Here is a 13,444-nt window from a genome sequence, read left to right as displayed (position 1 = left end):
CACCAGATTATATCTGGCCGGTGAAGCCAAAATAATACTTTTTGAATGTTCGGTGCCCAGTAATAATGAATAAAGCTGGGAAGACCCATTCCACCTACGTCACGACCTCTTTGGAGAGTGTGCTTATTAACTCTTGGAACCTTATTTTCCCAAATAAAGGAGGTTATAGCTTGGTCGACTGATTTAAAAAATAACCTTGATAAGAAAACTGGCAAACACTGAAGCAAATAGAGAAACCTAGGAAGTATAGTCATTTTCACTGACTGAATTCTCCCAGCTATAGTAAGGGGTAAACTGCGCCATCTCTCGAAATCAGCCTTCATTTGGCTAACCTGAAGCCTGTAGTTAGCTTCAAACAGAGATGTAAAAGAGCGAGTAATATGTATTCCTAGGTATAGAAACCATCTTGAGATAAAGGAAAAGGCAAGGATTGCTGTTGGATCTGTAGGGCCAAGTTATTAATGGGAAAGCATTTGCTTTTTTGAAAGTTCAGTTTATAGCCAGAGAAGGCTCCAAATTGACCTAATAATGACACAATAGCAGGACTACTACCTACAGGGTTGCTAACATAAAGTAAGAGGTCATCAACATATAGGGATACACGGTGTTCCATGTCCCCTCTTCTAACACCTTGAAATAATGTAGTTGGCTTAAGTGCAATAGAAAGAGGCTCAATTGCAGTTGCAAAAAGAAGAGGGGACAATGGGCATCCTTGGCGAGTGCCATGTGTTAATGGGAAATAGTCAGATCGAAAATAATTTTTCTGTATGCATGCTAAAGGCAGAGTGGTATAATAGCTTAACCCAAGCTATAAATATTCTGCCAAATCCAAATTTCTCCAAAACACTAAACAAGTATACCCATTCCACTCTATCAAACGCCTTCTCCGCGTCCAAGGAGATAACAACCTCTGGACTTGGAGAATCACTGGGTGAATAAACCACATCAGCCAGTTGACAGATATTAAAAAAAGAATAGCGATTTTTAATAAAACCTGTTTGATCATCTGAAATTATCTTGGGAAGGGGACGTTCTAAACGACATGCAAGCACTTCAGCCAAAATTTTCACATCTACATTCAAAAGTGAGATGGGGCGATATGATCCACATTGAGTCGGGTCCTTGTCCTTTTTAAGAAGTAGTGAAATAGCTGCCTGTGAAAGAGAAGGGGGTAAGGAGCCATTCTCCAAAGATTCCTGAAACACTTCTAGAAGGACTGGTATGAGCTTATCCTTAAATTTCTTATAAAATTCTATTGGATAACCATCAGGACCTGGGGACTTACCACTCTGCATAGCCATAATGGCATTATTAATCTCTTCCTGCCCAAGAGCCCGATCTAGGTTCTCCACCTCCTCTGGTTCAAGAGTTGGTATTTCCAAGTTATCTAAAAAACATTCTGTATTTGTTTTATCTGAGGGGAACTCTGAGGCATACAGAGAGGAATAAAAAGTTGCAAAGATGTTATTAATCTCTTTTGGATTGCTTGTCAAGTTCTGGTGCGTGTCTCTTATCTGGGGAATAAGTCGTGATGCAGCTTGATGTTTCAACTGATGAGCCATAAGCCGGCTCGCCTTGTCACCATATTCATAATAGAGGCCACGTGTCTTAAGAATTAATTGTTCTGATAGGTTTGTAGATAGAAGATTAAACTTCGCTTGCAAATCAACCCAGCTTTTATATAATTCCACAGTGGGTGCCTCAGAGTATTTTCTATCCAGGTCCAAAATAGATTGCAATAACACTTGCATTTCCTTCCTACGCTCTTTATTGGCATGTGAAGTATAAGATATTATTTGACCCCTCAAGTAAGCTTTTAAAGTTTCCCAAAGTAAAGAGTACGATACCGGCTCAGTTTTGTTAGTCTCGAAGAATGTGTCAATGTTAGCCGATATATAACTACAAAATTTCTCATTAGAAAGCAAAAGGGGGTTAAGTCTCCACAGAGGCCGTTCTCTAACGTTTAAAGGAAAACATAGGTCCAGTTTCACGGGCGAGTGATCAGATATAACTATAGCAGTGTATTCAATTTGTCTAATCATTGGTATCAAGGAGTTATCTGTAAAGAAATAGTCTAGCCTGGAATAGGAGTGGTGAACATGAGAGAAGAAAGAGAATTGCCTAACTGATGAATTCAAAAATCTCCAAGGATCCATATAACCATTTTGTTGCATAAACATCAAGAAGGCCTTTGCCATACCAGAAAATGTTCCCCTAGGGCAAGACCTATCAAGCAGTGGGTCAATAGCACAGTTCAAATCTACGGAAAAGATTAGCTTATGTGTATTCAGGTTAGGTATTAATGACAGAACCTTATTTGCAAATTGGACATCGTCCCAATTAGGAGCATAAGCATTTACCAAAATAACAGGTATCTGAAAGAGAGAACCAGAGACTATAATAAAGCGACTATTAAGATCACTGATTACATCAGATGGTGTGAACTGCATTCTTTTGGTGATTAATATTGCCACCCCCCCGGACCTACTATTAAATCTGGAATGAAAAACCTAACTAATCCATGCTTTACGAAGTCTATTATGGTCCTCCACTCTTAAATGTGTCTCTTGTAGAAATAGTATATCTTTTAATTGTTTCAAATGAGAGAAAACTTTAGCTCTTTTAACCGGACCATTGAGCCCCTTTACATTCCAAGAAATACAGCTCACAGGGTGGCCTCCATCAGCAGCACTCACGTTAACCATATCAAAAGCCACACAGGGCCGACAATCCAAAACAGTGCGAGGGCATAAGTTGCACACAATAACGCACAGTGAAAAGAAAGTCTGATCAATCCGTAACACACAAAAGAATAAACTGCCATGGTAATCCCCTAAAACACTCCCCCCACCCCTTTACACAAACAACAAAAAAACCCAATTAACCCCCGAAACCTAGATCTACCTCCCCAATTGAGGATGATCGCAGGCAGCACTCAACAAAAAACTTCCAAGGCATTCCCCATAAAGCCCAACTTTCAATCTAATCTAGGGTGGCTCCCCTCCTTAAAATTTATCCTATCACTTATACTCCCTTTAATATAACATATAGGCTAAAGATAACACAGGTCAAGCTAAGCATTAAAAACAAAAAAAAAACTCTGGGCAACTTAAATACCCGAGATACAAATCCCACATATTTCCATTTTGCTGGTTGAAAGTTTTTGTTAATCAGTTTCGGCAGCATAGCAGTTCGACCCGATCGCGTTCCACAAATTAAACTGGAAAAAATGAACAAAGAAGTGGTTTGTGAAAATTAACAGTTTGCTTCGGCATGAGACCCCTTCCATGCTGCATGAATAACCTTAAAAAAAAGTCATTGCCCTTCTCGTTCTTCTTCTCCCCAGCGCGAATGGTAAAACTCTTTGGACGCCTCTGGTGTACGGAAATAATGCTTTTTACCTTCATGCAGGACCCAGAGCTGGGCAGGATACAAGAGGCCAAACCTGACCCCTTTCCCGTAGAGCAGGGTTTTCACCTCCTTGAAAGCTGCTTGTTTTTTACCCAGCTCCGCACTAAAATCTTCATGAAAAAACATACGATGTCCACGGAAGTACAGCTCCTGCTTCCGTCTATTGATGATGCGTTGCTTATCTTGAAAGGAGTGAAAGCAAACAAGGAACGTTCTTGGTCTTGTTTGCTTGGCACCAGAGACACCGGATGGTTTTACGTCCCACTCGCGAAAGTACGAGAGGACTTGGGAAAAAAATCTGTCCCCAGCACTTCGTCAAAAAACTCGGTCATAAATTTAACAGGGTCCAAACCTTCCAAGTTTTCAGGAATGCCGACCACTCTCAAATTGGATCTCCGCGACCAATTTTCGAGGTCATCAAGCTTTCCCTTCAGAAATGCGTTTTTGCTCTGCAACGCTGCAATGGCGGCTTCGGCACTCACCGGTTGGTCACTGTAATCATTCAGGCCGTCTTCAACCCCACGAATGCGTTTGTCGTGTGACTCGTAAGCAGACATAATTTGTCCCATGGTAGCATTCACTGCTGATAAAGCATCTCCAAGTTCCCTTTTAGAGCAGAATGCACCACTTGCGTCATGTCAGAAATAAGTACTAAACGAAGCCTCTCCAAGTCATTGGGTAGCGCAGGTCTGGGTCCAGCTCCAGCAGCGTGCAACGGCACCATTACTGTAACATCCGCCTTCTTGCTCGAGGCTTCTCTATCTTTTTCCCCAGTTTTACTTCGAAGGTACATTCTACTTGCCATTTCAATATCCAGCTATGTCCCGCGTTGTTCACAATGGTAAATATTCAGTTATCTCGAGCATACGGCAAAGATAAACAGGTAGATTTTCAATAAAAATCGGGAGCCACACTCACTCCATACTCAACCCCGGAAGTCCTTCCACCCCAAGAGATTTAAGCTCTCAGATAACTCCTACCAAGGTCTCAGACCTTCATTAGCTTGTTAGGGCTATGGCTTGTTCACAGTCATCGTTAGGAAAGGCCAAGTGATGCAAATTTCAAAGCTTTATAAATACCCTGACTCCTCAAACCTTGTCCCAAAAATCAGCAGCCATGGGCTCCTCTAAGCAGCTGCCTAGCACACTGAAAATTAAATAATTGATGCCCACAAAGCAGGAGAAGGCTATAAGAAGGTGGCAAAGTGTTTTCAGGTGGCCGTTTCCTCAGTTCGTAATGTAATTAAGAAATGGCAGTTAACAGGAATGGTGGAGGTCAAACTGAGGTCTGGAAGGCCAAGAAAACTTTCCGAGAGAACTGCTAGTAGGATTGCTAGAAAGGCAAATCAAACCCCCGTTTGACTGCAAAAGACCTTCAGGAAGATTTAGCAGATTCTGGAGTGGTGGTGCACTGTTCTACTGTGCAGCGACATCTGCACAAATATGACCTTCATGGAAGAGTCATCAGAAGAAAACCTTTCCTGCGTCCTCACCACAAAATTCAGCATCAGGAATTTGCAAAGGAACATTTAAACAAGCCTGTTGTATTTTGGAAACAAGTCCTGTGGACTGATGAAGTTAAAATAGAACTTATTGGCCGCAATGAACAAAGGTATGTTTGGAGAAAAAAGGGTGCAGAATTTCATGAAAAGAACACCTCTCCAACTGTTAACCACGGGGGTGAATCAATCATGCTTTGGGCTTTGTTGCAGCCAGTGGCAGGGTGAACATTTCACTGGTAGAGGGAAGAATGAATTCAATTAAATACCGGCAAGTTCTGGAAGCAAACATCACACCGTCTATAAAAAAGATGAAGATGAAAAGAGGGTGGCTTCTACAACAGGATAATAATCCTAATCACACCTCAAAATCCACAATGCACTACCTCAAGAGGCACAAGCTGAAGGTTTTGCCATGGGCCTCACAGTCCCCCGACCTAAACATCATTGAAAATCTGTGGATAGACCTCAAAACAGCAGTGCATGCAAGACGGCCCAAGAATCTCACAGAACTAGAAGACTTTTGCAAGGAAGAATGGGTGAAAATCCCCCAAACAAGAATTGAAAGACTCTTAGCTGGCTACAGACAGTGCTTACAAGCTGTGATACTTGCCAAAGGGCCTGTTACTGACCATGCAGGGTGCCCAAACTTTTGCTTTGGGCCCTTTTCCTTTTTTGTTATTTTGAAACTGTAAAAGATGGAAATAAAAAAGTAATTTTGCTTAAAATATTAAGGAAATGTGTCATCTTTAATTTTATGCCTTTTGGAAACCAGGTCATCTTTTATTCGCTTAGCTATTCACAGTAACAGGAATTTTGACCAGGGGTGCCCAAACTTTTGCATGCCACTGTAAATCAAACTGGATCACAAGAAATTTGACATTTCCATTAATTATGGTAGAATGCTGACGGCAATCACTCAACCTAGGGAAGCTATGTCAAGGCTGATGCAAACGCTATTGAAAGTCATCAGAAAATCCATTTGAACCAGAAAACAGAGTACACTCCAACCTCTCAAAACCGTGAGAGTTGCACAAATATCAGAGTCTTCTCCCACACTGTAGCAAATGCCTCTGTCTGACCAACTTTGTCACATCTGTCCCTTCAGCCGTAAGAATTAGATAGCCTGCTAAGACCATACAAGATGACAAACCTATCCATTTAGACATATAAGATATGGCTCAGACTTTCAGGCCTGCTCTACCATTCACGGATAACCTGAATGTAATCTCAGCACCACAATACTATCTATGAATGTTAACTTCCTTGAGTCCTGATAAAAGGTCTCAGCCTGACAATTCGACTCCTTAGATACTGCTTCACCTGCTGAGTCCCTCCAGCCTTTTGTGTTGGTTGCTCTGGATTCCCAGCATCTGCAGAATCTCTTGTGTTTATACTTTCACTTCCTTGCTTTTCATGAATCTATCCAACCCTGCCCCAAAAAATATGCAGAGGTTCCGCTTCACTGTCCTCTGGGGGAATGAGTTCTAAAGACATGAACATCCCAAAGGAAGATTTTTATCTCAACCCTGTGTTAAATCAGCAACACAGTGCAATTTGCCTATTACCGAAATAGGTGTACAGCGGGTACCTTCTCCCTGGCTCCACGCTCATCTCCGGAGCATCTGCAGACTATTGTTTATTGACTACAGCTTTGCCTTCAATACTATTATTTCAAGCTAACTTATCTCCAAACTCTGAACCCTGAGAGTCACAGCTTTCCCCTGCAACTGAATACTTAATTTCCTGACCAACAGAGCATAATCAGTAGGATTAGGCAGCGACAGCTCCGCCATGATTATTCTCAACACTGGTGCTCCACAACGATGCATCCTTAGATCCCTACTCTACTCCCTGTACACTCGTGACTTTGGCCAGAGTCTGTTCTATCTCCATCTACAAGTTTGCAGATGACACCACCATTGTAGGCTATACCTCAAATAACAATGAGTCAGAGTAGAGGAAGGAGATAGAGAGCTCAGTAGTGTGGTTTCATGATAACAACGACTCCCTCAATGTCAATAAAACAAAAGAACTAGTTATTGACGTCAGGAAAGGAGACAGTGTGCATGGCCCTATCTAAATCAATGGATTTGAGGTTAAGAGGGTTGAAAGTTTCACATTCCTAGGAATGAACATGACCAATATCCTGTCCTGGTCAAACGACGTAAGTGCCATTCACAAGAAAACTTATTAACACATCCTTTTCCTCAGGAGGATAAAGAAATTTGGCAAGTTCCTGTTTTCCTCGATGCTCCATGTAGTGATTTGATCTGCATGAACAGTATGTAAGACAAGCTTTTCACCGTATCTTGGTACATGTGACAATACTAAATTAATACAATAAAACTCTAAGTTCTAGATTCTCCCACAAAAGGAAATATCTTCTCTATATCCACCCTTTTAAGACTGTCAGGATCTTACTGTATATGTTTCTATCAAGTCACTTCACACTCTTCTAAACTTTCTTTGCATTGCCTCTGACATTTTTATTCAAATGAGACCAGCAATGAGCATTTCTCCAGATGTGGTCTCACTAGTGTCTCATATAGCTGAAGCATAACATCCCTATATTTATATTCAATTCCTTTTGCAACAAATAACAAGATTATGATAGCCTTCCACTTTATTGCTGTATCATTCATTCGTGCATGATAATTGTTTTGTTATTCATTATTCAACTATGTATGATTCTTTCCTTAACTTTTCAGCTGAGACATAACAAAGTCAATATAAAGAAAATGTTTATGTGAGATTAGCATATAATATAGAGATGTAAAATTCATAGCAATTATTCTATGTCCTCCTGGGACTTCCAAACTTACTTCAGCTTCCACTTCCTCAATGATTTTCAAGTTCTGCAACACAGGAAGTGAGGGAAATTAATAAGATTATCTGGTGGAAGATTAAAGAAAAAACAACATGCATTACTACAAAGAAGAGAAACAATAATTACCAATATTAATTCTTGTACATCAATTCAATCTTTCAGCAGGATATAAAAGAAGGAATTACCTCTGTACAGCATCTGTAAATCAATAAAAGCTTTTGCAGAACAACCATTGGAACTGAAACTGCAAAGATCATTTACACTACAGCATCTAAATAAAGACCCTGAAAGATTCTGCAGTAATTATAGGAACTTATTGCTTGCAGCCCCTGTTGTTTTATATTCATAAGAAAAAGATGTAACTAGCCCAGACACTCCCTTCAGCCTGCTCTGCCATTTAGTAAGAACGAGGCTGTACCTTTACACAAACTCTAAGTTAGTGGCTTATCTCCCTAACACCTTAATTTTCTTAATGACATCCCTGGAATGAACTTATATTGGAAGAGGAAATGAATAATAACCATACAAAATAACCATACGAAATCCATTACTCAGTTCACTTTAACTTATTCAAATGGAACCAAATGATTATTCTTTGACTGGTCACTTTATGCAGTACACCTGCTCGTTAATGCAAACATCTTATCAGCCAAACACGTGGCAGCAAGATGATGCATAAGAGCACGCAGACGTGGTCAAGAGACCGAACATCAGAATGGGGGAGAAATGTAATCTAAATGACTTTGACTCTGCAATGATTGTTGGTGCCAGACTGGGTGGTTTAAGTATCTTAGAAACTGCTAATCTCTTGGGATTTTCAAGCACAACAGTCTCTAGAGTTTACAGAGAATGGTATGAAAAACAGAAAGTATCCAGTGAGTGGCAGTTCTGTGGGTGAAAATGCCTTGTTAATGAGAGAAGTCAGAGAAGAATGGTTCAAGCCAATGGGAAGGCGACCATAACTCAAATGACCATGCGTTACAACAGATGTGTGGAGAAGAGAACCTCTGATGTACAACACATTGAATCTTGAAAAGGAAGGGCCACTTCAAGCAGCAGTAGATCATGAACATACAGAAATACACTCAGTGGCCACTTTGTTAGGTACCTCCTTGTATCTAATAAAGTGGCCACTGAGTGTATGTTTCATGTACAGATTTCGCTCTATGGACTTTTGTCTCATATCCTCAAAGAGCTCAAGCAAATTTGGCAAAAAAATTCCTAAGCTTAGGGAGTCTCAGGTTTGGGAAAATCACAGTGAGCTTTTGCGAAATTCTTGATGAACAGAAGGATCAACTACTGTAAGGTGAAAGCACAATTGAGGGAAAAAAGTAGATGTGGGCGTTGTAGATTAAAGAATCAGGATATGGAAATCTGCAAGTCCACACTTCCAAATGATCGTGAAGAATGCTCTGTGATTCCACCAAAGACTTGCCTGTAACAATAAACAGAATGCTGGAAGAATTCAGTGGAGACAAAAGGTGTAAGTCAATACTTTTGCATCAAGCCCCAGCATGAGGACAAAGAGAACAAGTATCAGGGAAGAGACCGGTAGGTGATGGGTCAAATCAGATGGGGAAGGGATGATGACTAGATAAAATATGGTAAGGGGAGGGATGGGAAATAATAAATTGAAAAGAAAATAAAGTGGACAGAAGAATGAGTGTAGGAGAGTGAACTGGGTGTGTGTTACCCAAAACTGAAAAATTAAATGTTTGTACCACTGAGTTATATCATAAGCTATCCAAACTCAATATAAACTGTTGTTCTTCCTATTTGCATTTGGCCACTTTAAGAAAAATGGTTGAGCATAGACAGATCAGAGCAGAATTGGGATCATCATCATTTTGTGGCGTGCTGTAAGACATGGGCGATCGTGGTTTTTCCATGTCCATGACTGTTCTTGGCAAATTTTTCTACAGAAGTGGTTTGCCATTGCCTTCTCGTGAGCAGTGCCTTTACAAGGTGAATGACACCAGCTATTATCAACACTCTTCAGAGATTGCCTGCCTGGCATCAGTGGTCACATAACTGGGACTTGTGATAAGCACCAGCTGCTCATATGACCATCCACCACCTGATCCCATGGCTTCACATGACCCTGAATTGGAGTGCTAAACTTTCCCTCAGGGTGACCTGCAGGCTAGCAGAGGGAAGGAACACCTTACACCTCCTTTGGTAGAGATGTATCACCACACCACCACCCATGCAGGAGTGGGAAGGTGAGTTAAAATGACATGGAAACAGAAGATTGAGTTGGCTGTTGTAGATAATGTGCAAGTGCTCTGGAAAAGGCCAGCATATCATTGGTAGTGCAGCTCCTTAGTATGTCTTCCTGTGAACATTGTGCATTTCATGAACCAGCACACAGATTGCTACATAGTCTAAAATTTACTAATTCTTACCATGTAAAAAAGCTGAAGTTTATAATTTCATATTGTGTTGTCCTACATATATCTTGCTGACCTACGTATATCCCTTTTCACATTTTGCAATTTCCTCACATACTGCTTTCTGTAGATAGTTTTGTATTGTCAACACATTTGGAAATGTAACATCGTGCCTTTCCATTTAATATGAACTACAGTTTGCTGATCCTTTAGCACTGAGCCGACAAGAACACCAAGTAGAGGTCCTAAGTTGGTCATGGTTGACAATGAATGTTGCATCCTAGCTTTATATGCAAGCCAGGGCAGTGTGATATGGAGATCAAGCTGTTACCCATGCAGCAGGTTCCCTCTCTCCATGCAGCTGATGAATCCAAAGTAGTGGCAGAGGCCAAACCAGAGGGTCACAGGAGTTTCCAGTCAGTGTTGAGCTCAACATAGGACTGCCTTCGGGACTCCAGCTGTGGAATTTTCCTCGAGGTTTACTTCTGAAGTCTTCCCCATGAATGAATGTAGCTGCAAAGCAGCAGAGGTTTGATATCAGAGATTTCCTTCTTCTAGATGAGCTGTCAACCATGTCTGATGAACCCCATCGGCCTGAAATGACGGGTTTTAAGATACCAATAACTCACCTTTGCCCCTTCTCTTGTCGGTAAAAATGGTTCCACCGGCTTAGTTTCTAAGCCACACTTGAATGCCAAGAGCTGGACTTGTTGTCAGAGGCTATTTGAGACACACGCCATTGGGAACTTTTAATAGGTAGTGGGAGCTTATCCCCATTACCACCTCACACAGCAATGACAACTTCAAGGAACCAAGAACACCCTGCCAACCTAAGAAAAGTATATTTCTACTCCTGTTCTTTGTCCTTTATCCATTCCTATCATTTTCGTTTTCCAACCTTTTTCCTTTTTTTTGTAGTATTTTCTTGTTAATTTTTTCACCAAAAGCCAATAAAATAAAGCTCTCTGTACTTTCCTGTCACACTCACACTCTGTTATTATTATGTAAGTTCAGCCAATACCCGCCAAAAGAACATCTGCAGGCATCCTGACCTCTGCAAGGGACTGGCAGCTGTTGCTGGACCTCAAACGGCAGCTGAAGTTCCCCAAAAATATCGCAGCCACCACCCTGCGACCAGACATTGTCCTTGTGTCTGAGTCTACTCTGCTGGAGCTGACAGTCCCTTTGAAAGGAAGCTCTCCAAGTACGCAGGACCGGTCAGCAATTGTCAACAGGCCGGATGGAGAACGAGGTGTCTCCCAGTGGAGGTTGGTTGTAGGGGATTCGCAGCCCGTTCCTTAGCTAGAGCCTTCAGCAATTTGGGCATCGAGGGAGAGAGGAAGAGGAGAGCCATCCGCAGTACCACCGATGCAGCAGAGAGAGCCTCAAGTTGGCTGTGGCTCAAAAGAGGGGAGCCATGGAGACATAAGTAGCTAGCCATCTGGATACAAGCTGGGGTCTGATCAGCCTCGGCTGGGTCACCTGGAGGAGGTTGTATGATACTAAAAGACCCGAAACACCCGATGATTCCAGGAACATCACTGAAGATGTGTCCTGAAGCATCAGTAGATGTATGTACACAGAGTGACTAGGCTCAGCTTTTTTTCTTACTGCTGTTGTTGACACAGTTTCACAGTGGTAATTTTCCATTCAAGTGATGAAGCCAGATAATTGTTTCAGGGGTAGTGGTCTGTACTGAGAGATGTTTTCTGCATGTTTGTACATTCATCATTAAAGCATTAATTATTCCAGTGTTCTAGTGCATCAGTTATCCACTCCTGCTGCTTGTACCAATGCAGATGCTATGACTGTGCGGAAGATTTAAGACAAGGATCTTGCGAGCAAGTTCTTTCATGACATGCTGGTGACTTTTTGTGAATTTCATCTTTCTAAGCTTCATTAGCACTGAAGTTGCAGTGTTAATGATTAACAGTACAAGTCTAAAACAGTCTGAGAGACATCAGGCAGTGTTTAAGTACAATGTTTAGGTGTAAACAAATGATGGAAATATTCAGCAGGTCAGGAGGCACAAGAGATTTTTGAAGATGAACCTGTGAGAGAAGGGAACAGAATAAAGGAAGAATCAAGATTTGATACTTCCACACGAGTGAGAGGAAAAGACAGGAATAAGGGGGAGATTGAGAGATTAGATTGAAAAATAGCAAGATGTTATTTGTTGATTATTCTAATATATTGTGGTGTAGTCACGCTGATACACTACGAGTGAAAACAACACACTGACTCGAGCAGGGTCGGGTTGAACCATTTACTGTTTGAATCCGCACGCGCTTAAGTACCCGCTCCCAGCAACCTCCGCTCTTTGCGGGGCAGAAGTGACGTTGGCTTCCGGGCCGAGGTCTGCCCCGCACTCACTGGAGCCGGTTCGCTTGCTGCATGGGCGAGCCGCCACATGACCCCCCCCCCCCCCCCAGAACCGGTGATAGGAGGCAAGAGTCCGCAGCCTGCACACTCTCAGTTCTTTTAAGTGGCCGGCCTCAACGTCGTGGGGGTGGTACTGCAACCAGGCGTTCAAGGTCTAGATGCGCCAGTTTGAGACGGTCAATGGTAAAAGTCTCGTCCCGACTGCCGATGTCGAGAATGCAGGTCGCTCCATTATGGCGCACCACCTTGTAGGGCCCCTCGTATGGTCGCTGCAGGGGTGGCCTGTGCGCACCTCGGCGAACAAAAACATACTTGCTCTGTTATAGGTCCCTGGGCACGAAAGAGGGTGTTGCTCCATGGTGGGACATCGGGACTGGAGCAAGTGTTCCAAGTCGCTCCCGGAGTTTAGTTAGGACCCCAGTAGGTGTGTCCTCCAGGCCACGGGTGCTGGCACAAACTCACCGGGAACTGTGAGCGGGGCACCGTAAACCAGTTCAGCCGATGATGCGGCCAGGTCCTCCTTGGGTGCCATGCGGAGATACCAAGCAGCGCCCAGGAGAGTTCATCCACCCAGTCTGGCCCTCGGAGGCGTGCCATCAGGGCCAACTTCAAGTGCCTGTGGAAACGTTCCACCAGGCCGTTAGACTGCGGGTGGTAAGCAGTTGTTCAGTGGAGCTGGGTTCCGAGCAGTTGTGCCAGCACAGACCACAAAGCTGATGTGAACTGCACACTCCTGTCTGAAGTGACGTGGGCTGGGAGTCTGAACCGTGCCACCCAGGTGATAATCAGGGCTCTGGCGCATGTCTCTGTGGCTGTGTCTGCAAGTGGGACAGCTTCCGGCCACCTCGTGAACCTGTCCACCATGGTGAACAGGTATCTCGCTCCTCTCAAAACCGGCAGTGGGCCGACGATGTCCACGTGAACATGTTCGAA

General features: G+C 42.7%; 1 protein-coding gene across 9 annotated transcripts in view; it reads right to left on the bottom strand.

Annotated features, from left to right (window-relative positions):
- axdnd1 (axonemal dynein light chain domain containing 1) overlaps positions 1 to 13,444 on the bottom strand; it is a 164,437-nt gene that overhangs the window by 21,111 nt on the left and 129,882 nt on the right. For all 9 annotated transcript variants that reach the window (XR_011888046.1, XR_011888045.1, XM_072274022.1 and 6 more), the window contains one exon: positions 7,735 to 7,767. Coding sequence is in view for 7 of the 9 variants with exons in the window: in XM_072274022.1 (XP_072130123.1) it covers positions 7,735 to 7,767 (33 nt within the window). In the remaining 2 variants the exon portion in view is untranslated. The remainder of the gene's footprint in view (positions 1 to 7,734; positions 7,768 to 13,444) is intronic.

This window comes from Mobula birostris, chromosome 12 (genome assembly GCF_030028105.1).
Source record: "Mobula birostris isolate sMobBir1 chromosome 12, sMobBir1.hap1, whole genome shotgun sequence".
Taxonomy (NCBI): domain Eukaryota; kingdom Metazoa; phylum Chordata; class Chondrichthyes; order Myliobatiformes; family Myliobatidae; genus Mobula; species Mobula birostris.
Note: the sequence above shows the minus strand (reverse complement) of the source record. Positions and strands in the feature narration are given on the sequence as shown.